This window comes from Cupressus sempervirens, chromosome 6, assembly GCF_028749045.1.
Source record: "Cupressus sempervirens isolate cs-2001-9-10 chromosome 6, ASM2874904v1, whole genome shotgun sequence".
Classification (NCBI taxonomy): Eukaryota; Viridiplantae; Streptophyta; class Pinopsida; order Cupressales; family Cupressaceae; genus Cupressus; species Cupressus sempervirens.
In genome coordinates this window covers 398,525,646-398,552,980 of record NC_143123.1, presented here as the reverse complement: position 1 = coordinate 398,552,980, position 27,335 = coordinate 398,525,646, and the positions used below count along the sequence as shown (strand labels likewise).

Here is a 27,335-nt window from a genome sequence, read left to right as displayed (position 1 = left end):
ATGCAACAAATATTTACAACACAATCCTTGCTCTGCTTATATGACAGTATAACAATCCAATTAGGATGGATGTGTTTGCAATAGGATCCCTGTGGTATCCGATATAGCTATCTGAACTTATAAGATGATTTTTATAATCCCTAATAGTCATTGAATGCTATGATATATATGGTGATAGCCTTCAGCGATTGAATTTTCATTTTCAGATGCAATCCTTCTGTATATTGCCATTTCTGATATATGCACTTTATACTTGCAAATGGCACTGTCTCTGATCTGTACGGTTTATGCTTGCAACTAAAATTAGCCAATGTGACCAGTGCTTGATTTGAGCAGTTCCAATATGGATAATTAAAAATCCAATGTTCATGTGTTAAATAGACAAGACGATTGTCTTTATATACTTGCGTTTGAGGAATGAAATGGCATGAGAATACAAGATCTCATCTCTTGATTATAATCATTATTTAATGGCACCTCTTAGGTTATGATTTGTTATCCCATAACCACTTGTACTTTAATATTGATAACTAATGATGGCATTAGTTAATTCAATAATTGTCTTTATACTTGTGTTGGTTTTAATCAATATAGTAATCAATAGGTTGTGATCATTATCTGCTAACGAATACTTCATGACATTCTTGCCAAAGTGAAAGGCTATATGAACATTTTTTGTGTCTAGAGGCTGACAGAATCATTGCTCGAGTCTTCAATTTTATTCCATATCAACAAACATTTCTAAACTTTGACATAAATATTATCAATACCGTTCGTGGTGTTTATCATTTGTATATTGTTATTTACTCCTCCAACCCATCAAGATTATTGGATGATGTCTGTTATCATTCCATGTCTCAGCCAGCTGTCATCTTCCTTTTTGAAAAGATACGTAACTCCTGTTCAAGGAGGGACACCATCTATTGAAGTTCCAAAAACACAAATACATGACTATCCCTCATGTAGACAGCAAAACTTCTCGATATCAATATAGCCGATATATCTTTATAGATGTTAAGAAAGTAAATATTGTGGAATCGGGATGTTCATATAAGTTTCAATCTTCAATAAAAACTAATAACTATGTACATCAATTGTAGGTCCTACATTACAGATATTCCATGAGTAGAAGCCTACTAATTTCACCAGTGAAGTTATCCTGTATTATGTTGTCAAGCAAATTTCTTGGAAATCCGACAATAAGAATGAAGATGCAAGGATTGGCTGGATGTTACACTATTCAAATTAGATATGGCAGAGAATATTTTCGAAGGCATTCTCTTCCATCAAAAGTGAAAAGGCAGTGCATGATTCTCAAAAGGCAGTCTATACGAGCAACAAGGCAATGTGACTGGAGCAGGGGCATCTGCAACATCCTAAACAGGTGCAAAGACCAGATTTGAATCAGAACTGACGACGTGAGAAAGATTGTAAGATATAACTTATATAGGCAAAGAGAATTGATGAGGTAAGAAAGAATGAAACATATATTTTAAGTACACCAAGAGAAATTACTTCTTTGAGCCACCTGCTGATCACAATCTGCTTCAAGCTCCTCCCTCGACCTTAATACAAAAAACAAACATTGACTTAAATAGTATTGCACTTGCTACTTATGAAGCTAAGCAGAGCAATTTGTTGCATTTATTTTAGATGTTTCTCAATAACAGAATGCTGCCATATCCTACTGAGATCCACAAGTCTCTTCTCTCATCTCATTTTTCTACTCATTCCAACATTGGTATAAAAGCCAGCATAGTTTGTTGAAGAAAACAAGAAGCATTCAATTTAAAAGGTTATATTGATCATGAGGTTGCACTAGTCACAAGCAGAAGGCAGAAAAAGTCAAATTGTGAGATATAGGTTGCTAGCATTATTAAGGGCATAGAAAAAATTGTGAGCAAAAAATTTAGAGTTCATGTGAAACATTTAGAGGTCACATGGAAACTTTAGAGGTCATATGGAATTTCTAGCTATCATTTAGTGTGAAGAATGTCACAGAAACATTATGCACAAAAACCAAGGTCATTAATCGCCCTAATGATTTTCATAGATGTGATAGAGAAGTTGTATAAATTCTAAAATTGTCATTGTAAAATTATTCTCAAAGCCCAAAGCATTGCATCTATGAAGTAACAACTATGCAAGATCACAATGGCCATGATACTCAATGCTACAAATTTATTCTTCTACTCTCAGGAAAATTTACAAATATAACAGAACCTGTGTATGATTGTTCGTGTGTAAATTTGCAGCAGAGCATCTACCATGAATATTGTGTGTTCTTCCTCCTTAGTGCACTTGGCACTATACAAATGTCAGACGCTAATTCACTGCCCAGAATGCCAAACTTCCTCTCCAAATGCAAATCGTAGGCACAAGAAAAGGTCACGGCAGGAATGGAGTCTTCACGCTAGTGACATGGTTTGGTTGGAGTGCAGACGCCTGAGCTGAGAATGGAGTTAGAAAAGGCATCCAGCATTGAGGAAAGTTATAACCTGTTAAAGGGCATTAGAGTCTGCAAGCCACGGGCTTAACAGGGATGCCCAAAGTGTATGCCAACTCCCCAATACAGTGCAGCCTACTGTGTAAAATGCCAGAGATATAAGCACCTTAATTTGCAGAGGCAACGTTGCTTCATGACAGATATTGCTAATGCCCAAACAGTAGAATCTAAGTCGCCTGATAGCAGGCATATCACATGCCAAAATCAGAGATCAATATCACCTTATAACGGATATGATAGACACCCATAATTCAGTAGCAATGGCATCCAAAAACAGTGATGTCAAATGCCAAACTTGTAGCCCTTCAATCTCCTTCTGAGACACAGTTATGACAGTAAGAATGCTGAGATAATTCACCACTAAAATGGAAGGACTTCAACGAGAGACAGCAGAAGTGGGTTAGCAGGATACAGGCATATGATTTCGACATAGAGTATGTTAAGGGGAAGAAGAACATTGTTGCAGATGCCCTCTCCAGGAGGCCTTCAGCTTGCTCACTCTCTAAGATTTCGGCAGATTGGAAATCCATCTTACTGGTGGAGTACTCCAAGAATACATTTGCTTGTGAGTTGATGGATGGATTGATTCGGGATGACAGGTACAGGATAGTTGATGATGTGATTTACTACAAGGATAGGATCTACCTGGTACCGGAATCTTGCCATGATACACCCCTAGCAAGCCATCAGGGCTACTTCAAAACTTATAGACAGATTAGAGAGAGGTTTTCATGGAAAGGCCTCAAGGATGATGTGTTGAAGCATGTGAAGGAATGTGTGACTTGCCAGTAGAATAAGTCCGAGCATACACATCCAGCTGGGTTACTTTAGCCTTTGCCCATTCCTGAGCGGAAGTGGGAGAGCATTTCGATGGACTTCATCACAGGCCTACCCAAGGTACAGGGGAGAGACAGCATCTTTGTTGTGGTAGACCAGCTCACAAAATACGCACATTTCTTTGCTATTCTGACAGAATACAAGGCTTCACAGGTGGCTGAGCTATTTTTCAAGGAGATCTTTAGATTGCATTGGCTACCTAAGAACATAGTCAGCGACAGGGATAGCAGGTTTATGAATCCTTTTTGGCAGGAGTTGTTTGGACTGACAGGTACTGAGTTGACACCCAGTACCAGTTATCACCCTCAAATTGATGGGCAAACAAAAATTGTTAATAAGTGGGTTGAGGGGTACTTGCGTAATTATGTGGTAGGACAACAGCGGGCTTGGATCAGGTGGTTGCATTTAGGAGAGTATTGTTACAATACCACACACCATATGTCCATTGGAATGAGTCCTTTCAAAGCCTTGTATGGGTATAGTGCACCTTCATTCGTGGAGATGGCTTTTGGTGAGAGTAGGGCACCTAAAGCAAAAGATTGGATTCAAGAAAGCCAAGATATATTAAAGGCACTCAAGGATAATCTGGTAATGGCACAGAATCGGCAAAAGACTTATGCAGATAAACACAGGGTTGAGCGCAGCTTTGAGATTGGTGATATGGCATATCTACGATTGCAGCCCTATAGACAGTCCTCTCTTAAAAAGAGTGGAGCAAAGAAACTAAGACCAAGGTTCTACGGTCCATACAGGGTTACTAGGAGGATTGGGGAGGTAGCATATGAGTTAGAGCTGCCTGCGAGCAGCAAGATTCATAATGTATTTCATGTTTCATGCCTCGAGAAGGCATTAGGTCAACAGGTTATCTCTTCCACGGATCTTCCACCACTTGATGAGGAGGGACATTTGGTCTTGGTGCCTGAAGAGATCATTGATGTCAGAGAAAGGAAATTGCGAAACGGAGTGTTTAAGGAGTACTTGGTGAGATGGAAGGATCTGCCTGCAAAGGACGCCACATGGGAGGATGAGCAGATTTTACAGCACCCGAGTTTGCAATTGCTTGAGGATAAGCAATTTCGGCAAGGGAGGACTGTAATGTCCCCTTTTTGACAAGCACCAGCTACTTATTTTATTTTAGCCTTTATTTTCCCCGGAGGCTAAAAAGGAAGAAATAAGGGGGAAAAGATATATTAAATTAATTACTTATAAGGTTACTAAACAATGAAATATTAAAAAGTAACTTTATATTTAATTGATTTAATATTAAAGTGACTAACATAATAAAATATCAAAAAGTCACTTAAAAGAATAAAGTGTTGGATTCCTCTAGAAGCTTCTTGGAGTTGCTTGTGAAATCTTTATAAGGAGCCTTTGGGGGGTCATTTTACACATCTTGAGTTGCATATTCATCTATTGTGTTGAGAGCCTTAGTGCTTGCATACTTGCCTGAGGGTTCGAAGACTCTAAGGTGCCAATTTCGGTTGTGAGATATCAACCCTAGTTGAGAGTGGAGGAATTGGTATTCAGCCAATTCATTTGTGATTAATTGGGAGATAATATTCAATCATTTTTGTTCAACCCGTGCATCTAATTTTTGACATCAGTTGGCAAGGAGAAAGGTTTCAATTTTCGCAGCGGATCTAAAAAAGCAAAGCGAAAAAGCAGAGACGAAAAAGCAGTCCGAAAAAGAAGATCTGGAAAAGCAGTCCGAAAAAGCAAAGCCAAAAAAATAGTCCAAAAAAGCAGATTCGAAAAAGCAGTCCGAAAAAACAAATCCAAAAAAAGAAAAGCCAAAAAGCATGTCATCTCAGCTACTTATTCTAGGTTGTTTTGGTATTTACATTTGGCAATTGCAGATGGATACATTTGACAAGTAATATATGTCTTTTTGTTACCAAAGTATTCAGTCATTGTGAACATTGAAGTATTGATGGGAAATCAACTTAATTCAGCTGTTCAGTTTGTATGCCAAATGTTTATAAAAGCGTCTCATTGCATAGTCATTCATAGAATGCATGCCAAGTGTGTGAAAATACCTCTTGGCTGTAGGTGTGCATTTTACATCAGAATTTCATGTACTTGCATTTGGAAAATAATAAAAAGATGTTGCATATCACTTTGATTTCCAATTAGTTATTTTGCAATCATTTGTATTCATCAATATCATTGGCATTCAAAAATCATAGCAAAACAACAAACATCAGCAAACTGAGGCTGCAAGGGAAGTGTTTGACAAAATTCCTAAGGCAGAAAAACAGGGATAAAACTTCAAAAATTGTCAAGGTACTTTACAAATAGGGAAAATCCAATGCAATTCACTATACAACAACAGTGAAATGGAATGTCCAATTCAGCTTCATAACGTAGAATCAATTGCTTTACACCAGCACCAATTGATGCACAAACGTAAGAGGAATCAGTCCTCAAGAAATTATGAAAACACAAACCCTCACCAAGAAAACATCAAAGGCCATAGCAATAGACAAGAATGAAACTATTTGCTTCAGGAAGCCTCTTTTATAATGCAGCTTCGCTTCTCCAATATGCTTTAAATAACTCTCAAACACATAGCTTCATGAAGACACTTTTCACTTAAGAGGCTTCTCTAACACACCATCAAATAATTACACTTAAATGATAAAGTCATTCATTAAGATAATCTTAATTAACAACTTATAAAATAGAGCCCCATGAATTAACCCAATCAATCACTTAAGAAGCCAAACCAACAAGTCCCTTAGTTGCACTGCTAAAAATATGAATTGGCTACAATTGACTTTCTATAAATAGCAAGTCAATCAACAAAGACCCTCAAATCACCATTTCAGCTCACGACAATCGCAATATTGAACTAACTAAACCCAACTACAGGAGCCTACTAAAATGGGGACATTACAAAATGAGGTACCAAGGTTGCACAGTAACCCCATCCTAGATATCTATGTAGTGCTCACCATAGAATGCCATCCTCGGGCAGAGCCCCCCCCAGTCACACCATGTCGTGATAAGTAAATGTTGGTCTTGACATGCTCATTCGGCTCTTGTCAAGGGGAGAGGAGGTAAGTGAGGGCATCCAAAAAGAACTAGAAGGGGGGGAGGGCAGCCCATCCGGATCCCAATTGAGCCACGAAGTGCAAAGGTTTGGGAGAACCAACCACGAGTTGGAACCAGCTCCGATCTCGGAAGAACAATAGGTCAAGTAAGAATATCTTGTTGATTTTTTTCATTGATAATTTATGTTATAGATTTCACTATTTTGATCAGATTGATAATTTTCATGATGCCAATGTTTGCCAAGTGTTGGCATGAGTTTGCTTGTTTCGAGTTTAATTGATGATGTGTAAGACATTCAAAATTCCTTGTTCTATATCTCTGAAAGAATAAGACCAGAAGTTACTTATTGCAACTGTTATGTAGCGCATTGACAGGTGTAATAAAAACTAGCAATCTTCCGAAACACGCGACCTACTTGGTAACAAACATCAATGTGAATAGTGGCAATTAATATTTTTCGATTCATGAGTGAGACAGTTTTGTAAAGAGAGAGAAAGAGAGAGAGAGAGAGAGAGAGAGAGAGAGAGAGAGAGAGAGAGAGAGAGAGAGGATGTTTTAAAGATCCTTCATTCGATGTCTCAGGTTTTTTAAACAAAGTGTGAGGTTTGTTTTAAAAATATACGGGAACCATTATAAGACACCTGGTGTAGAGGGTAGTGTGCTACAGTTTAAATCTGATATATAATGCACAAAAGTTGTTTCTTCTAGTTTTTAACTGTTGAGAAAAGAGTAAAAGGAAAGTGCTATATGCTAACTGCTTACACAGAGAATACGAATATACATTGTTTGCATCAAGAGTAAAAAGGGGTGAGTTAGGATTAGTTGAAGATACTTATATACACAAATGGGAAGGAACATATCTTATATGAGTGGTTATTGCAAGCTGTTCTTTAAATTTGTTTAGGAGTAATCTTGTGATCACTATTTTGAAGTCTTAGAAACCTCACTTGACTCAGTCCTATAAGGATTTGAGAAAACTGTATATATCTTAATAGCAGTTGTTTAATGGTTGTGGCCATTTGGATGTTGGAGTTGAGGATCTTTAATAAGTCGAAGCCTAAGTTCATTTGTGATTGTGAAGAGAGTTGTGGCTCTGCTATACTAGGTTGTGGCCCATTTCTAATTGTTAGTAAACCATGGGTTTTACCCAAAAAGGTTTCCACGAATTTAATTTTGTGTGTCATCGTCTCAATATTCTCTTGTAGATTTGTTCTTATGGTTAACTTTTTAAAACACTGATTCACTAGTAAGGCTAAGGAGGGCATGATCAGCCACAAGAAGGCCAAAAACAGTGAAACGGTTAAGGGGATGAAGGAAGCACAAGAAAGAGCATAGTCAACAAAAATCAATCCACCATAGTGAGGTCAGCAAGTGAAAAGACCAAAACCAAGAAAATGAGAGACCCTATTCAAGATCACCAAATCTAAGGACTCACATAACTATAGAAAATAGCGATCGTATCTAGTAAGGGGTTCCACCTGTCCTACGAGAAGCGTTGCAAGCCTAGGCTGCCCAAATCTGATTCAACCATACAAACCGAATTAGACCCCCACTCGTGGTGAGGTATCCAAAAGTCCCTAGTCCATGCATTAAAGTCCCCTAGCACAATGATGTCACCCATGGCCAAGAACCTAGTAATGTTCTTATACAGATCCTCGAAAGGGCCTCCACTCTTCGTGCTTTGAACTACATAGTACAAGAAAACCGATGGAAAATAGCACACCAAAATGAAGATGTCTCTGTGATGTGACATCGTGTGTCTAATGCAAATCCACATGAACCTGGCTGAATTGTTTGAATGAACCACATAAGCATCGTTGTTTCAGTAGTTGACATGCAGGCGACTACTGTAAGGTTCTTTCATGCCCAAATACTGATGCACCCATCATTTGGTGTTGGTGGCCACTCTTGGTTCCAACCCAAATGGAGGAGAATCCCGAATAACAACCCTAAGGTTCCTGATAACAGCCTACTTCCCCTTGCGCCTAGCCTCAACTACAAGTCCCCAAGATTGTTTTAGCTCTACCACCTATAATTTAGTTATCTCCTGATCAAGATAGATCTTAGTGGGAAGTGGAAAAAGCTTCCTCCTTGCCCCAAGAACCCGCAAATGATTGACAAGTGTAAGGAACCTAAGGAAGAGGGTGACATCATGCTCAATCCATTATCTGTCGAGGGAAAATATCGATAAGACCCAATTGATCTCTTAGAAAGGAATAGCTTGCACAGACAGGATTTGAGGCAGGAGGAGGAAGGCACTGAACTCGCAAATTGAGTTCATGAGTCTGCCTAACATGCTCATCAACCAACTTGACTTGGACAAGCTCCTCAACACCCGCCTTGCAGGATGAGGGAATGCTACTATCATTACTACAAACAAAAGCCTGTGACTGTAACTTTTTATATGTTTCAGCAAAGAGGTTATTACAAGAGAGAATAAGAACTCTATCTATTTCGCCTTCAATTTTGAAATGTTCGAGTCCTTGGAAGAGTTAAGAGATATGATATTGTGGATAAGGAGGCAAAGTTCAAGATTCTTTGTGGCCAATTTTAAAATTTTACAAGACAAATCTGCAACAAACGTAGACAACCTCGCATTGTCATGTTCTAGTTTCCCCAACCTCTCCAGTAGCTCGTACAGTGCAATGTCTAAGAACTTCGACCACTGATAAGTGAGCGGAGACGTGGGAGGAGCAGTGTCCTCAGGTTGGACACCTATAGTAATGTTCAAGTCGAACATGGTGCAGACTGCAGCTCACAAGTAACCAGAATAACGAACAATTCGGTAAATAAGTGAGTAGTTGGACCAACAAAAGAGAGATATCAAACAACCGAGAAGGGACCAGCTTAGTGTATTAAGGGACCAACCACAAGATCAATATGAACAATAGGCAAGAGGTGAAGAAAATGTGACCAACAACAGCAGTATAGGACCCTCTAACCTGAGGAAGATTACTGAAGTCGAGCAAGAATACACTCTTCAACTAGAGCCAATGTGTTCTAGGACTTCCCTTTTATGGGCTTCATGAATAAATAGATGGTGTTTCTTAATAATGAGTTTGTAATAACACTAACTAACATTCTTCATGTGCTATCAAAAATGTTTGAGCATAAGGGGCACGTACTCATCTTCTAAAAGGAACACAAAACTATAACAATATATTTCCCCCACAAAAAAAAAAATGAATGCAAGGGCATAATGCCTCCAATACTATGGTATGATTAGCCTTCCAAATTGAAGAATCTATGCTAAAGTTAAACCAATTCCATCGACATGAACAGAAGCAGAGCTTTCTCAAAAGGAACAAATAATACTATGAATAGAACACTGGAAAAATTCACATACCAAGGTTGGTAACATACTACAAAAGTGTACTGTCTCCACTTTTGGCAAGCTCTTGCAGTTGATTGAGTCAGTTCATCATAGCGACCTTCCTGAGCTAACAGTGAGATTTGAGGGTTCGAATGAGGATTTACTATTTTTGGTAACAGTAATCTGGGCAAATGCCATATTTGGCAGTACTAATGGTGGTGTTCATTGTTGGCTATTGTTCATCACCTGCAATGGATGGGATTATTTATTGTGTGGGTTCATATTTATTAATTAATTATTAAAAGATACATCATTTTAAGGCACTTTATTATATAAATGTTAGGAAATGATGTTGTATTGATGAAGCTTCTTAAGTGGAGTTACGTTTTGGAAACTAAGTGCCATTTGGGGATTATAAATATGAGCTCATTGTGAAGGAAAAAGCATCCATTTGAAAATTTTTGCTTTGCTATACTGGGGATTTGAGTTTTTATAATTGCACGCAACTAACTTTGCAAGCTTCCTACTGAGGTATAGCAAAATTGCCATTGTTTCTCTACTGTAATTACTGTATCTGAGAAGTCATTGTATGCTGAAGAATTTGTCGACTACTACAAGACTATCATGATTGAGCACACCTTTGCCAAACTCTATGACATGGTACTAAACACTACCCTATCTAGAGAGCTTGACAAGAGAGCTTGCAAGGCAAGATGTCGAGCTGGTTTTAGTACTAATTACCAAACCATGGACCATATCTTGATGTTGTGGGCTATTATAGAGGAGGCTTGGCATCACTCGGTAAAAGTCCATTGTTGTTTTGTAGACTTGCATAAGGATTTTGACACTATCTCGCAAGTGGCCCTTTTCCAGAGACTTAGAGACATTGAGATTTCAGAGATTGTACTAATGGCTATTATGAGGTTGTAAGAGTGCGTGGTGGGAAAATTTAGGACTCCTGGAGGTTTCTCAACCCCTATCCAAAGGATGTAGTGCCTCCCTATTCCCCCTACCTTGCTCAACATCTATATTGATGAGCTTGAGGCCTTTCTCAAAGACCTTTTGCTCCCAAATGATGGTTTTTATTTGCATTACATCTTGATCTCTATTCTCCTTTTTCCAAATGATGTAGTCCTTTTGGCCTCCTTCCCAAAGATCTTAAAGGGCTTCTTGATGGCTTGGCTTCCTTCTATGACCTACGACAACTTAGAGTGCATGTGGGTAAGACCCGAGTTATGGTCTTCAACAATTTAAAGACTTTGGATCGGCACTTTTTCTTTCAGGGTCAAGAGATTGAGATTACCACTTCTTACATGTACCTCGAGGTCAACTTCTCTAAACCTCACTTCAGTTTGAAACCTGCCATCCAGCCCAATGTTAGTAAGGAGATGGGCTCCCTTGCTATGCTTGAGAGACATTGTTTCAAGCATCATTTCCAGGACACTACATCCAAGTTATCCCTCCTGGACTCTCCTTGGTTAGATCTACAGTGATTTATGGTCCAGTGGTTTGGGGTACTTCTCTTCTTGACTTGGATTGGGCCTCAATTGACCGCATTCAAATTTTGTTACTCTAGCAAACTATCAAATGTCATTGTTTCACCCCCCACATCAAAATTTTTGCCGTGTTCGAGGCTCATCCCTTTAGGCTAGGTGCTAGTTTTTACCTGATCTAGTTTCTTTACTATCTCCATGGCTTTGCGGACTTCACTAATGACTAACACAAATATTCTTATTTGGCCAATTCCTCTGTCATCACCATGTACTCTGATCCCACTTCTAAAACCCATTGCTGGTATGCTCTAGCTACTTCCTTACTGAGCTCAATCAGGATTGATATTGACTGCCTCCTTCCCTTCCAATTCCCGTTGGATGCTCTCGTTCACCTCCTCTCTTCACAGCAAGAGTTGAACGGACATGTCAGACTTGATATTTATAGACATTACATCACCACATCTTGAAGCAACCCGATTGGGGAGTTACACTTGAAGATGGCCTTCTATGCTAAGCACTTCCTAAATATTCGAGATGGGATTATTCCATGCCCTAGCTATTTGTCTCAGAGTTGGTACCATGCCTTACACATCACTTTGGGATCATTTAAAGTTGGCTCCCACCAGCTTCAAATCCAGGCCGATCACCACATGGATAGAGAGAATCGGGTCTTTCGTCTGTGTACCTTCACTAATGCTGAGACTAAGACCCATTTCATCTTCTGTTGCCCCGCCTAATATGAGATCAAAGGGAGATTTTATTGTTTATTCAAGGAGAACAGATCTCTCACGAATTTCTTTGGCTACATGGATCAAAGGTGTCTCATTATTTATCTCTGAGAGACTATGTAGTTATGTGACCACACTTTGCAATTCTTATTCCCTCGAAGACAAGCCCTTTATCAGCTCATCACCGCCTTCTTCTCTCCTGCATCTCCGATGCATAGGGTGAAGCAATCAACCAATACCTCTATCACCTATCACTCTAGATTTGTAGGACCCTGCATCGGATCTACTCACCAGCAACACTGCTCAAGCAACACTCATCAATGGCTCGGGGTCTTTACTCGTCCTAGACCATATCCTTTGGTGTTGGACTTCTTTCAGCCAAGGAAGGACCCCTAATCCTTGCCTTGTTGTCAGCTCCTTTGTTTCTTTTGTTTCTTTCTTTCTCTTTCCCGAACACCATTTGATGTTCTTGTGGCCCACTATTTTCTTTGGTTGTACTCTCTCAATCCCTTAGACCCTTTGTTGGTCTCTTGCTAGTCATTAATAAATTTATCTTATCACTCAGTATAAAGTCTCTGGTAATAAAACATTTTAAATACCCAACAACTTCAGAATAGTCTCCATCAATTAAATCAAACTCCATGTTAACCCACCACAAATTTCTCAGCCCCAAAATATATGCTAATATTCAAATAACCCACTATTTTATTAAATAACCAGCTCCCTGATTGTAACCTTTGATCACCAAGTAATATTTAGTAACAAAACTAAATACTTCAGAGTCTGTAATACCCTTATACAAATCCGTCTATTATCACTTGTAAAAACCCACAAAGACTAGCAAGAGAGCCAGCTTTGATACTACTGTAATATCACCCTAGGATATTTGCTCCATTTTTTTTCCAAATTTGCCACAAATTTAAACAAACAATTTGCACATAACTGATTTCTATTCATCCAACATATTATTTTGAAAACCATATAAATTTAAACTGAAATAGAAATATGAATACTAACACTGCCACTAAAATATATAAATCATTACAACTTTTTTTCCAACGGATATCCAATACCTCTATTACTGCAAGAACTGTTTTCAGATAAAGACTTCACAAATTTGCCCAGTTTTGAACCCTGATACAAAGCCATCTCAAAGATGAATTGGGTTTCCTTCAAATCCACCAAGAAAGATTGAAGGTTTTCATCCTCACGGTTTCAAACCTAAAAACCAAAGCTTCTTGAAATTCTCCAAGATAAAACAATAACCAAGCATACTGGAAATGAGTCTCTCGATGTTCATTTATGGCACATCCCTATGAGTCTTCATTTTCCTTCTGCTTGTCTCTTGTTCTTCCTTTTCTATCTCTTTCTTAACACCTTTTAAATTATATGACTTTATTAATTATTTTCTAGGCTCCATTAAAGCCATTTTAATACTTTATTAAAAATTTAAATTAAGACACTGTTAAATTTGACATAATTTGGCAGCTTAAAACTTAAATATTTATTTGATGGCTAATGTCTCAAAAATGGGACATTACAAGTTGATAAGTAGGAGATATTTTCCATAGCAAGTCAAATTGTGATATTGCTATCAGGATTCAAATGTGCAGTTTTTGAAGTCAAACTCATTGACCCATGTTTCATGAACCACTACTCACGAAACATGGGTCAATGAGTTTGACTCCAAAAACTACACAGTTGAATCCTGATAGCAATGTCACAACATTACAAGTTGCTTAGGTTGGTTTAAGTCCTTGTTTGATTGACTAGGCTAACTGGGCCTAATATTTCAAAACTGAAAAGCATTTAAAAGATTCTAGATTCAAAATGAGTTTTCTTAATACAAATATATATGTCAAAAGCAATGACAATGATACTGTAACTATTGTTGAATATATTGATATCTTCCTATCACAAAAAATAAACAATACAATTCAGCAGGTGAAACTTGTGTGCAGCTTCGAATGTCTAATATAAGCAAACTTTATTTATTTGGTCAATCTAATCATCAAATATACGTTATGATCAGCTGTCAAAAGTCATCATTAATGTGTCTTTTAATTATATCAGAAGATTAAAGGGAAATAACAACACAAAAGTTTAAGAAGGAACTGCACAGCCATCATAAGCAAGATCTTAACCATCAATATTTACTTCTAGGGAGTCAAAACTAAATTGAATAACATACAATTTAACAAAGGTGGTTGTTTCAAAAAGCTTATGGATTTGTAGAATGTCAAGGCCAAATTCAAATAATATGAGAATGTATCAATATCCAACAATGTCCAAGTAAGTCAATAGACCTCAAATAGAAGAACTTCATACTATAAACAATTGAGACTACCTAAAGCATCCCCTGCCCAATCAATCATGTTGTTAATTAGTATAAATGATATTCGTATTAAATCAAAGTTGCTTGCAATTTTGAAGTAACTTGCAAGCTCTATGAAAATGGAATACTGAAGTAAGAAAAAAGCTAGGTTTTTTGTCTAATATGGTATATTATGGGGCACGTGAATTAAAATAAGCATAGACATACAAGATACATTTCATAAAGTTGTTCTCATAGCTACTGATGGCCTACACATATTCCTTAAAGACTTAAACATTATCTAAAGCAATGAAATGATGAATTGATCAATTCCATAAATTATTAAATATAAAAAAGTAGCATTAAAATATTCATTATTGTTTTTTTATGCATAAAATACATAGCCAAATTCTATGCTTGCATAACTCTAAGAGTCTGGTGTATACCTTCTCTCTTTTGTAATAAATCAAAATTGCTTTTAATGCAAAGTTCTTTTCCATGTATTCAATACATGATTTAAGTATTAAAATAGAAAAGTTCAACTCAATTTCTAGAAGCAAAAAGATGACAGCTACAAAGTTAAGACATACTGATAATTGCCGTTGTGTTGTGACTGATTCTCCAGCTGAGAAATATAAGGCACTTGTTAATGCAGTGCATATTGTTGCATCCGGTTGCAAGCATTCACCAGAAGATAGGCGGAACAATGCAAATCCATGCAACTCCAGCCATTCACTCTCTACCACTTCTTGTTCAATACCTTGAACTCCTGACAACCAGGGAATACCTTTTCCTGTCCAGAAATTAATCTTATTTTCTTACAGAGAGAAGAGACCCTTGGAAATGAGCAGAACAACAAAAATGTCACAAGACCATGAACTGATCTAAAAATTATAAAACTTGACTATGGCACGCATTTGTGACCACAAACACTGAGTGTCTTTTTTCACATATAATAAGATTAAGATCATGTGGAGTAAGCTATGCAAAATATATTGTTTCATAATATAAAACAGTGCTTCAAACAAATGTTAATGGACTGTAGAGATCTACTCTCTCTTACTGCTATTATATCTGAAGAAAAATTGACCGCAAATAGATGTTGTAAGAGAGAGCAACCAAATCCAAAGTGAGATTTATATTTCTAGGTTACATAACATAATGCATATTTCAGATATGTAGAGAAATGAAATCATACGATGAAGAATAATTAATCCCACTCTCTCAGGACATGCCCAAAAAGCGTGTTGTAAGGTGATAACTCTGCATATCCAAGGGATAAACAAACATGGGCTTTGTTAGGGAATGTGGATCTGAGGTAGGGTTTTATTTTCCAGTTCTAATGACTGATTCACCGTGAATTTTGATGCTTACAAAATCTTCTCTCAGGCAATAGTTGCAGAGATATATACAAAGATTTATGATCTTGATGCTTTCCTTGGTTCTGAATCTCCAAGCAAACAATACTAACTTCTATAATATGTTGCAGGTGAATGTGTGTTTGCATATCGACCATAATAACATGTGTTGTTGTGATGTCCTTCCATCGATCTGCACTTTCAATATATATAGAGTGTTGAATGATCATGTCTGATTGTATAGACATGACTCTACGTGCCCTTTGGGCCTGTAGTGTCATGTCTATACAATACACAACCCTTAACAAATAATAACCAACACTGATCGTGGTTAACAAATACCATAACAACTGATTGATTAATAATCATTATCATAGTGACTGATTATAATTGTTGACCATTATCATAGTGACTCATTATAATTGTCGACCATTTTCATAGTGACTGATTTTGATCGGTGATACCATAGCGCATGCTCCCGATCACAATCAGTGATCTCAGATACATTTATCTGTGTTTGATGATAATAGTTCGAACACTAACGTGATCCAAGGATCATGTGACGGTACCCTTAGTCACCCGATCCTATCAGTTTGCAATTCGACGTGTATAATGATTACCAGCATAACAATATTGATCTAATAAGACCGAACAAATATGACAATCAATCAGAACAATGTATGACTGTATGTATATATGTGTGTGTGTGTGTGTAGAGAAAGAGATCTCTCTCTCTCTCTCTCTCTCTCTCTCTCTCTCTCTCTGTGTGTGTGTGTGTGTGTGTGTGTGTGTGTGTGTGTGTAGAGAAAGATCTCTCTCTCTCTCTCTCTCTCTCTCTCTCTCTCTCTCTCTCTCTCTCTCTATATATATATATATATATATATGTATATATGATAGTCTATGAAACACATCTTGAGTCATATCAAATAATAGATATCCAACTGATGCTACAATTTCAACACTCCCTCTTAGCGAGGGAGAATATGATTGTCTCTCACAATGGTGTTCTAGATTTCATTAATCATTATGATGCCCATCAACATAGGTGTGATAGTTATCTAATTTCTGGCACATTCTAGGGCAAAATATATAGTCAACCAGATACTCACCTCGATCTCTAAATAATAGAATCACGATTTCCGACCCAATTCGAGACTAAACTAGTCTATTATGATTCTTTGGTTTGTCAAGACTTTCTAGCATAGTCCACAATAATAAGTTGATGACAATAAAACCATAAAACACAAGAATCATGATTGCCGACTCATTCCAGGAGAACAATTTGAAGTCAACCATGATACTTTGTTATCATACTATCCGGCTCATTCTGGAACAACAATTTAATGAAGCCTATGATAACTGGTCAATCTATTGTAGAGATCGTCACCTCATAATAGAGACCTAACATCTCATAAGAGTGAAAGATCGTCATCTTTCATTAGTAAACACGTGCACAATAGTAACTCATTTAACGACAAATATATATATATTTTGGACTTAAGAGTTACAATTTTAATTACAACTATGTCATACCAAGTTTTCCTCTGAAATATTCCACTTTCAACTTTGCAAGAGGTTTGGTGAATATGTCAACAAACTGTTCTTTAGTGCCGATATATTCCAACTTGATCCACCATATCTCTAATGTAGTGGACGGGTATCTCTATATGCTTAGACCTATTATGAAAGACCGAATTCACAAAGTTTGATACAACTATGATTATCACAATGTATAACTATAGGTTTTAAGGGCTTCCCAAATAGCCCAAACAATAACTTCCTGAACCATACTGCTTCTCGTGCTTCCATAGATGCATCTATGTACTCTGCTTCGGTGGAACTCAGAGCAACAAAAGATTGTTTCTTCGTAAACCAAGATATCATTGCAGATCCAAGACTAAAGCAACATCCAGTAGTACTCTTTCGATCAGTAAACCATCTAGCCCAATCAGAATTTGAATATCCATGAAGTTGTAACTCAACTTTGTCATAATTTAGACCAAGTCATAAAGTGCCTCACAAGTATCTCAAAATGTGTTTTGCTACCATCAGATAAATCTTCTTAGATTCACACATAAACTGGTTTAAAGCATTTGTAGCATAACAAATATCAGGGCTTGTGTTGACCAAGCACATCAAAGATTCCATTATCTGTCTGTAATATGTAGGATCAATGGTCTCAAACTCATGTACTTCAGTTTTGAGTTTATGGAGATTTGTCTCCATAGGTGTGGATAACAGTTTGCAATCCATCATACCAAATCTGTTCACTATGTCATTAGTATACTTCCCTTGGTTTAGGAAAATGTAATCTTCCTTTTGTTTTACTTCTAATCCAAGTAATGTAGAAGACCCAAGTCCTTCATCTCAAATTCAGATATGAGGTCTTGCTTACATTTAACAAGATGGTCTTCAGCTATTATCAAAAGATCATCAAGGTAGAGAACTAGTATAATATGATACGATAGATTTTAATGGCGTCCACGAGACTAAAGTAGCCTATGGGACCCATGCAATCACCCTCCCAAGGTAGGAGTGGAACTAATCAGTTGGAAAGTTTTGGTTAACTTGTCTCTCCTTCTTTGAAGTTTGATAATCAGATCCACTGTTCTCTTCACTTGATCTTCCCTGAATAAATAGTTGAAATCCTTGTTCTGCAATATCTCTATATAACCAAATCTGATGTCGATGTATGCCAGGCACTCCTTGACAAAGTGTTGCTCTGTCTCTACTGTTTCCATATTATAGAACAAACACGTTCTATCTGCCCACTCTTCCTTTGGAACTTGTCATCTACCAGTTTCACATCACAACCGATGTGAACTAGTTCTGAGTTGTGCCATCAGCATTTTTGCTTTCCAATTAATACGTGCTCTGATATAGGCCTTTTCATCATGACTGGAAGTGGGGTTAAATTCTTTAATGTAATAAGATTTTTTCCGCCCAATGTGTCTTGTCCATAGAATATTGCAAAATTTTTCCATGACAAAATTCTTTATTTCTTTAATATTATCCGAGCAAGTTTGGATGTTGATATCCCATTTTCACATCCATTTGTCATTTTTCTTCATCCATGTGCTTTTCTGCCTAACAAGTTTTTCCTCTACGACCAGCTTGGGCCAGCGATGTGTTTGTAGACCTTGGGTTTTCTTTAAATAGCTTAGCATCCGGACCAATGCAACGGCTTCTAACGGAAAGGAACCCACCTCCGCCAATAGGATCTCATACGGTACCGTGGTCTTGACTTTAAGATTGCATGTGATGAAGTGTTTTTGAATTCTTTCTACCTGTCGCCATTTCTGTTCGAACATACTACCGCTCCACACTTCACATCCGTATAAAATAACTAGAGTGACCAGCAAACCAAAAAGAGTTTTCATGGTCGTCCAATCCCATAATTCTACATTCCTACACCTGTTTTGTAAAGAGTATAATGCCTTCTAACCCCCTTGGATCCTTTTTGATCTACCACATATCCCAATTGACTTTGTTATGAAAATCTATGCCCAAGTATTTGCACTCCTCCACAATCTCAAGAGGGTTACCTTCAAACATAAACTCATTTTGTATGCCCCTATTCTTTAGCGAGAAGATCATAACTTTGGTTTTGCTAATGTTCACTTGCATTCCCACTTAATGACAAAAACTTTCTAGTGCTTTCAGGTGTTCTTTCAAACCTTTCGTCGTTCTAGCAAGTATTATGAGATCATCGGCATATAAGAGCAATCTTATCAGAAAGTGGGCCGCTGTACCCCCTCAACATTGGTCTTGCTTATCCATTCTTCTAACTTGTCAATATGGAGCCCGAATAAAGTCAGAGATAGCAGACACCCTTGCTTAACCCCAATGTTGCTGTCCAAATCCTCAGATAGCCCTTCTATCGTTCTAATTTTAGCTTTGACCTGCTCATATAATCTGTGAACAGCTGACCTAAGTTCTTTAGGAACTTCCAAGTCTTCTATTCTATCCCATAGTTTGCTATTTGGCACTGTGTCAAATGCTTTTTTAAAGTCCAAAAAACATCAGAAAGTCTCGGCCCCTTGAGTATCCCAAACTTTCTCTATCAAGTCTCTGAGAGTGATGCCGTGATCTATAGTAGAGTGTTTCGGTCTAAAGCTTGCTTGCCTTTTTGCTCTTTTACCTTTTGATTCAGCCCAATTGCTGATTTTTTGTTCTACCATGCTGCCAAATAACTTGCCGGATAGTGGATTGATCATGATGGTTCAGTAATTAGAAGGATTGTTTATATCTCCGCTTTTGTGGAGTGGGATCACCACACTTGTTGTCCAATTTACAGGGAAACCTTCTCTATTGACACTGTTGAAAATCTTAGTCATGTGTGGTGTTAGAGTTTCAGCACCCCATTTTAAGTATTCAGCTTAAAGCCCATCTATATCTTGTGCTTTACTAGCAGCTAACCTCCTTATGCCTTGAATAATATCCTTTTGGCTGAATAACTCTCCTGTAGTCTCGATTACCATGGTTCTATGTTCTCCTAAATCACACTCGTAGAGGGTCTTGGCATATTCCAGAGATTTGGTTCCTGTGATGTTCTTTATCTGTGTTTTTCTTTGCTAAAGTTCTTTTTTGGGGCTGCTTTTACCAAGATTAATCAACTCTATTCTTCTCATGTTCACATACTCATATTATTAGCATATCTCACTCTGATTTCTTGAAGTATATGTTAGGATCTCCTTCATGTCTTGAGTACCCATATTTGGTGAGGTAGGTGTCTATTCTCTCATACCACACCTTGGGAGCTTGTTTAAGACCATAGAGATCTTTCTTTAGTTTGCATACATGTGACTCTTTGTTATGGATAACAAACCCTTTTGGCTGTTCCAAATATACTTCTTCATTAATGAATCCATTCAAGAATGTCGTCTTTACATCCATATTATGTACCTTCCAACCTTTGGATGGAGCTATTGCAAGTATGGTTCTGACAAATGTGTAACGGGCAACAAGAACAAATGTTTCATCATAATCGATTCCTTCCTTTTGTGAAAATCCTCTAGCCACAAATTTGGCTTTGTGTTTTTTCAATACTATCATCAAGTGCCTATTTGATTTTGAATAACCATCTTGAGGAGACAACTGATTTGTCTTTGGGTTAATATTCCTCAATCATTGCATCTTTCCAAGCTTGGGATTTTAGGGCTTCTTCAACATCGGAAGGTTCTGAATTAATGGATACATTTATGTGAGTAACATAACATGAATGGTTTCTTGTCATCTTGTTTTCTCTAAGGATTTCGTTGGGATCCACATTGTTTTCTTCAAACATTTTTCTTGCCCATAAGGGTCTTTTCGTATTGACTCGTTGAGTGAGTTTGAGTTATCCTTAGAATTAGGTGTTGTGGGTCCATTATCCTCTGTCATTCTCCCTCTCAATCATAACATTCACTATTCTTGGGAATGAAATCATCATTAGGTTCTTCTATATCTTTAGAAGTCTTGAATGCAATATCTTCATTAAACTTGACATCTCTACTGATCTCAACTGTCCTTGACCCTGGCACATACACTCTTTAGGCTTTGGAAGAATCACTATAGTCAACGAATATGCCTTTCTTTCTTGAGGGCTCTAATTTAGTTTTTTTCTCCTTAGGAATATGGATGAATACAAGACAGCCAGACATTCGTAAGTGACTTCGATCAAGTTTATTCCCTGATAAAAGCTCTTTGGGTGTTATGTTTTCTAGAATTGTAGGAGGGCATATGTTTTGAATGTATATTGCAATATTAAATGCTTCGTCCCAAAACGTTGTATGCATATTTTGATCATGCATCATGGCCTTAGCTACTTCAATGATAGTTCTATTCTTTCTTTCCGCTACTCCATTCTATTGAGGATTATATGGTACTGTATACTCCCTCTTAATTCCAACAGATATGCAAAATTCTTTAAAGTTTTCAGAGATGTATTCTCCTCCATTATCAAATCTTGAAATTTTGATCTTTTTCCCAGTTTGATTTTTGACTAGGACTTTGAATTCTTTGAATTGGGATAGAACTTCATTTGACTCTTTTAGTTTAAGGAAATATATCCAAGTTTTCCTAGAGTAATAATCTACAAAGATGATGTAGTATAGGTATCCTCCTAATAGTGATACTGACAGAGGTCAATATGAAAGAGTTGAAGAATATTCTTTGATCTATGTTCAAAGTGAAGAAAAAAGGATTTGGGGTTCTTTCCTAGTGCACAACCTTTACTTATCCCTTCATGTTCAAGTTTTAGATTAGGTGGGCCTATTACAATTTTCTCTATAGAAGGTAGAAATCAGAAATTTAGATGCCCTAGTATTCTATGCCAAAACTCATTTGTTTTCCCAATTTCATCGTTTAGGGCTAGTTTTGATGAGTTACAGAGTTTGTATAAATTCCTTTCTCTAAATGCAATACAGATTGCATTTTTAATGTTCAAATTTTTAGGCCAATATAGGACTTTATTTTCTTCAAGGCAACCTGATACCCTTGATCTGCAAGACCGGATATAGAGATAACATTTCTCTTGATTCCAGGAACAAATAGGACATCTTTTAAGTGTAAGATAACTCCACTATCTAATTTCACTGAGCATGTCCAAATTCCATTTACAGGGTAAGTGGAGTTGTCTCCAACAGTCACTTCCTTGTTTGAATATCCTTCAAGTGTTTCAAACTGGTCTCTAAATTCGGTTATATGCCTAGAAGCTCCACTCTCAATTATCCCTGTGTTTTTATTAGTGTTTAACTCACTTGATAAGGCAAGGAAGAACAATGAGTTTTCCACTTCTTTAACTTTGGCAACGTTGATAGGATTCTTCTTCCTTTCAGAATTATACATGTGAGTATGTCCAAACTTGTCACATTTGTAACATTCAAATTTTGAGAAGTCTCATTTCTTGTAGTTTGTATTTTTCTTTCCTCTCTTCCTTTTAAATTTACCCTTCTTATTATTTAATTTCGCATTTAACGCTTGGATCTCTTCTGTAATGACCCCACCTAGATAAGCCTCAAAAAACACACTTCTTGCTTGCTTAATAGTTATATCAATAGTTTGCAATCAATAGCTATTTGGTGCTGAAAGTGAAATGACTAATGCTGAACAAATAAGGAGGATGAGAAATATGCCAGCTAAATTTCATTCATCAATTCATAGATTCGATACAAGAGATATGCTTTCAGCCAGTTCAAACTATGTGCCAAATTAAACTTTCAGCTAATGCAAATGCAAAATAAAATCCCTGTAATAGCAACAACTTCAACAATGATTTCCAGCCTTCAAACAATTTTTTTAAATCCTAGGTAGTCAATGACCCTTACAGAGACAATCTCCCACTATGTATGAGTCTAACTTGTTTCAACAATGCTACCACTAGACTCAATTACAATGCAAACGCAATTCATGGATTCATTTCATAATAACAAAATACTCTAACATATACATACTGAAAATGAAATGCTTGTTCAGCAATATCCCAAAATAAAATTAATTAACAGTGCAAAGGAACCTGGAATGAATTCGTATGGCTTGCTGATGATGATGATCTGAACATAAAGGTAGCTTCCTGGAACGCACAGGCCTATGGCTGGAACCTGATATGCTGCGATTTCCTCTACTTCTGTTTTACCCTTGCCTGAATCATCACTTCTAGATCTGCAATTTTTATATTAATTCCCTGAGATTCCCGCAGTCTGCAAATTGCATTTTTTGTGGATTAACCCTGCCGAAAATGTCCAGGAAAGACCTGCAAAACCTTGGTTGTAGATGGCTGTAATAATTTTCTCCAATGTTGTGTTTCTGCTTTGTTTTTTTTTTATCTGCTTTTTCACTTGCTTTTTTCAAATCTGCTTTTCGCTTTGCTTTTTCGGATTGTTTTTTCGGACCTTCTTTTTTCGGACTTGCTTTTTCGGACTACTTTTTTGGACTATTTTTTCGGACTGCTTTTTTTTTGCTCAACTTGAAATCGCTGAATACCACTTCCAAAGTGCAACCCTTCAGAAGGTCTTTCACTTCCTCAATTATGCAATCTCTTCAGAGGTATCGTTCTCAAGGATTATACTGAATATTTGCAGACCTGGATGGTGCCACAAATGCTCAAAAAGAATGGTAGTAGAATCATCAATTCCCGTCTATCAAATGAGAGGCCAAGCCCTCTATTTATTCATTTTTCTAAGAAGTTACTAAGAACTTCTAGAAGCATCCATTATAAAATCCCATTATAATGCACTTTGATAATTAAATAACTTTATAAAATAAAAAGTGCAATCTCAACTTAAAATTATAACATGTAGGCCGCGTATAAAAAGTAATGATAAATAAATATCTCCAAGAGCATAATAAACCATCCAATCCTCAAATAAACGCCAGAATGACTCTCTCATCACAACCACCAGTCTACGAGAGTCCATGGTAGACTAATCCGGCATGCAAACGATGTCAGCCAAAATGGGGACATTACAGTCCGCCCTTCCTGAAATTGCTTGTCCCCAAGCAATGGCCAACCAAGAACCCAATCAATCCCCCTGGATCCCAAATGTAGTCATGAACTATACTGCTATCAGTCAACATAGGCTCGTGCAACAACCTATGAAAATTAACCAAGAGGAATCCATAATCAAACTAGCGAATACAACTCACCCAAACTCCAAAGTCAAGAACCCATGAGAAACAAGCTCTCGAAATATCAGAACCCAAGTAGAGTAGATAACCCAAACTGCCAACATAGTAAATACCATCAACGCATCCCACTGGCCTATGCGGAATGTACAATACAACACTGCAACAACGGTGAATACTTCCGCATGAAACTGCACAAAATACAGAGAATCCACACATTGCACACCTACTGCAATCAGCACAACTCTGTAAATCACCGGCCACTGTCTCATAACCATAACTCCCATGCATCGCTGATGGTGAATAGTCATCACATCATAAATAGCAAGAATTAGAACCCAAACCAAATCTGACGGTCATCAAGTCCTCAACACCTGGATCCAATGCAAACTGATGAACATACCTTGTAGTATAATGTTGGTAAAAAGAACAAATCCCAGTCAAAGACTCATCCTGCAGTCATGATACAACCATGACTGATCATCAGCTAAGTCAGAGGATGACATAACCAAGGGCGCAGAATCAACAACAACATCACTAATCTCTGTGCCCCCCAAGTTGAACATACCACAATGCTCAGCTACAACGCCCAACTTAGCTGAACCTACCTCTAGTGGAAATGAACCAAATATGCCAATACTAGTGTCGTGGACAAATATATCCTCATCTCCACTGCCTCTATCAACCTCGATCATGGACATCCTCGGATCACCAAACACCACGGTCTGTGATTGTACAAAATCTGGTAAAGATTGAAATCGTTCTAACTCCATGGTCACCTTAGCTAAATAAAACTGTGACTCCTTGAAAGCCAACTGTGTACTCTCAAGAAACTCAGAAGTCACCTCGAGCTGCTCAGTAAGCTCACTCACCTCATCTTCCTTGACCAATAACGCATCATATGCTGTACTGCCCCACTCCATCAAATAATCCCTGTCAACTACCAACTACATATAATCTTCTCTCAAAATCTGGATAGCCTCCCATAAAGAGTGGATCTCTGTCAAGGAAAGATAACTGCCTCCCTGCTCATCACTAGTAGGAGAACCCCATCCATAACCTGCTAACAACTGACGAGCAGCATTGAAATGCTTGCAAGCGATAGAAATGTCTCGCTCGCCAACTCTCAGCTGACTAGACACATGATTGTGCCGACTGGTCGAACTCCTATACTCTATCCCTGGTACACTGTCCAAAGGAGTAACCTCAGAATAGCTATCTTATGTAATACTCAGATCCTGGGACTCTCCTGTAAACTCTGTCATCTCTGAGAAATCATCATGTGACCTGACTATAAAAGAAAACTGAGTCCTTGCTATACGCGCTAACTCTCGAACTGAGCTCACCTCAAGACAAAGCTCGTCCACATGTCTCTCAGAATCCTGGAGAGTCAACTGAGTACACACCAAGGAATTCCAAATATCCTCCAGCTCATGAGAAAACCGATCAACCTCCTCCTTCTTCAATGCATCTAAATATGCAATGTCCCCTTTTTAGCATTCATAGCATGATGTTGTCATTAGCCTATTTCCCCATGGTCCCGTAGGCTAACCAGGACATTAAAGGGGCTTAGAGGCCATTTGGCCTAGATAGTTTCAGTTGCAGGTCTTTTTGAGGGGTTTTGAGGCAACTTTGGGCATACTTACTATTTATAGTAAGTCATCTTGGATATGGTTGGACATCCAGTGGCAGCGGTATGTCGATGGTAATTGTTAAAATCGGCAAGAAGACTTGTTTATCATTGATAAGATTTTTTATGCATTGATAAAGCTATTTTATAAATTTAAATTTAAATATTTAACTTTATTAATTCATAGACTATAGTTTGTGGGAAATATTTAAATTAAAAGAGTCCCCTTTATTTTATAACACATTGGAGACATAAGTTACATAAAAGGAGTGATGTTTTATCCAGCATTGAGAAAACGAAGGATTCAGCTCTTGTGAGAACACTATAAAAGAAAGGGAAAAGCTTCTTTTTAATAGGCTTGGAAATATCAAAAAAATAGGAGAATTTGCTAGAGATTATGTCTCAATAGTTTGGAGGACGAAATCCCTTCAAGCTGGAAATCTTGACACCATTGAAAGATATGGTCTTGAGATTCAACATAGTAGCAATCCGAAAAAACAGGTACGAAAAAGAAGTCCAAAAAAGCGAAATCGAAAAACCAGGCTAAAAAAGCGGATACGAAAAAGCAGTCCGGAAAAAGCAGAACCGAAAAAAGCAGACCGAAAAAGCAGTCCGAAAAAGCAGAACCGAAAAAGCAAGCCGAAAAAAGCAGTCAGAAAAAGCAGTTCAAAAAAAGCAAATTAGAAGGGGCAGCATTGAAGAAGATTATTACAACCATCTACAACCAAGTTCCTTTATTAGTATTGTTTTTTAGTAGGTTATAAGTTTCAGCTACAAGTGTGCATTATACCAGCATTATCATTTTGTAATCCATGTAAATGCCAAAAGTCTTGGCCATATTTCATGAGCATTGTATTAGAAATTTCATTGCAAATTAAGAAGATAATAGTTGCTGGTGTCATTTAAGCAATTTAATATCATTATTTATTAGCTAGTTAGTTTGCACACCAACTGTTTGTAAAAATGTCAGTTGGTTGTAGGTGTACATTTCTCATGCTTAGATCATATATATGCACTAAATATTGTCAAAATTAGTAGCACACTCATGTAAGGCCATTGTGTAGTCCATTTGGAGTCTTCTAGCACAAGTTTTTCGTTGATGCAAATTGAAAAAGAGTCATTTAAAGCCAGCTGAAATACTATATCAGTCATACATCCCTTGCATGTGAATTGTTTGATGAAATTCCTTGAGCTTTCATCAACGTTTTTTTGAGGGCAGATTTGAGGTGGGTTATTACAGTGGTATCAGAGCTTGCTTGCAAAGTGTTTGACGAAATGTCAAACAACTGAAGTATAAAGATTTTTTGGTGTTTGAAGAAATTATAACCTATTGGGGTTATTACAGTGGTATCAGAGCTTGCTTGCAAAGTGTTTGACGAAATGTCAAACAACTGAAGTATAAAGATTTTTGGTGTTTGAAGAAGTTATAACCTATTGGGGTTATTACAGTGGTATCAGAGCTATAAGTCCTGCCATCCTATGGAGGTCTTATAGGGAA

General features: G+C 37.4%; 1 protein-coding gene across 3 annotated transcripts in view; it reads right to left on the bottom strand.

The window, feature by feature from the left end:
- LOC149552741 (nuclear pore complex protein) overlaps positions 1-27,335 on the bottom strand; it is a 245,634-nt gene that overhangs the window by 12,651 nt on the left and 205,648 nt on the right. For all 3 annotated transcript variants that reach the window (XM_089788287.1, XM_089788288.1, XM_089788286.1), the window contains exon 21: positions 14,836-15,038. In XM_089788287.1, the coding sequence (XP_089644413.1) occupies positions 14,836-15,038 (203 nt within the window). The remainder of the gene's footprint in view (positions 1-14,835; positions 15,039-27,335) is intronic.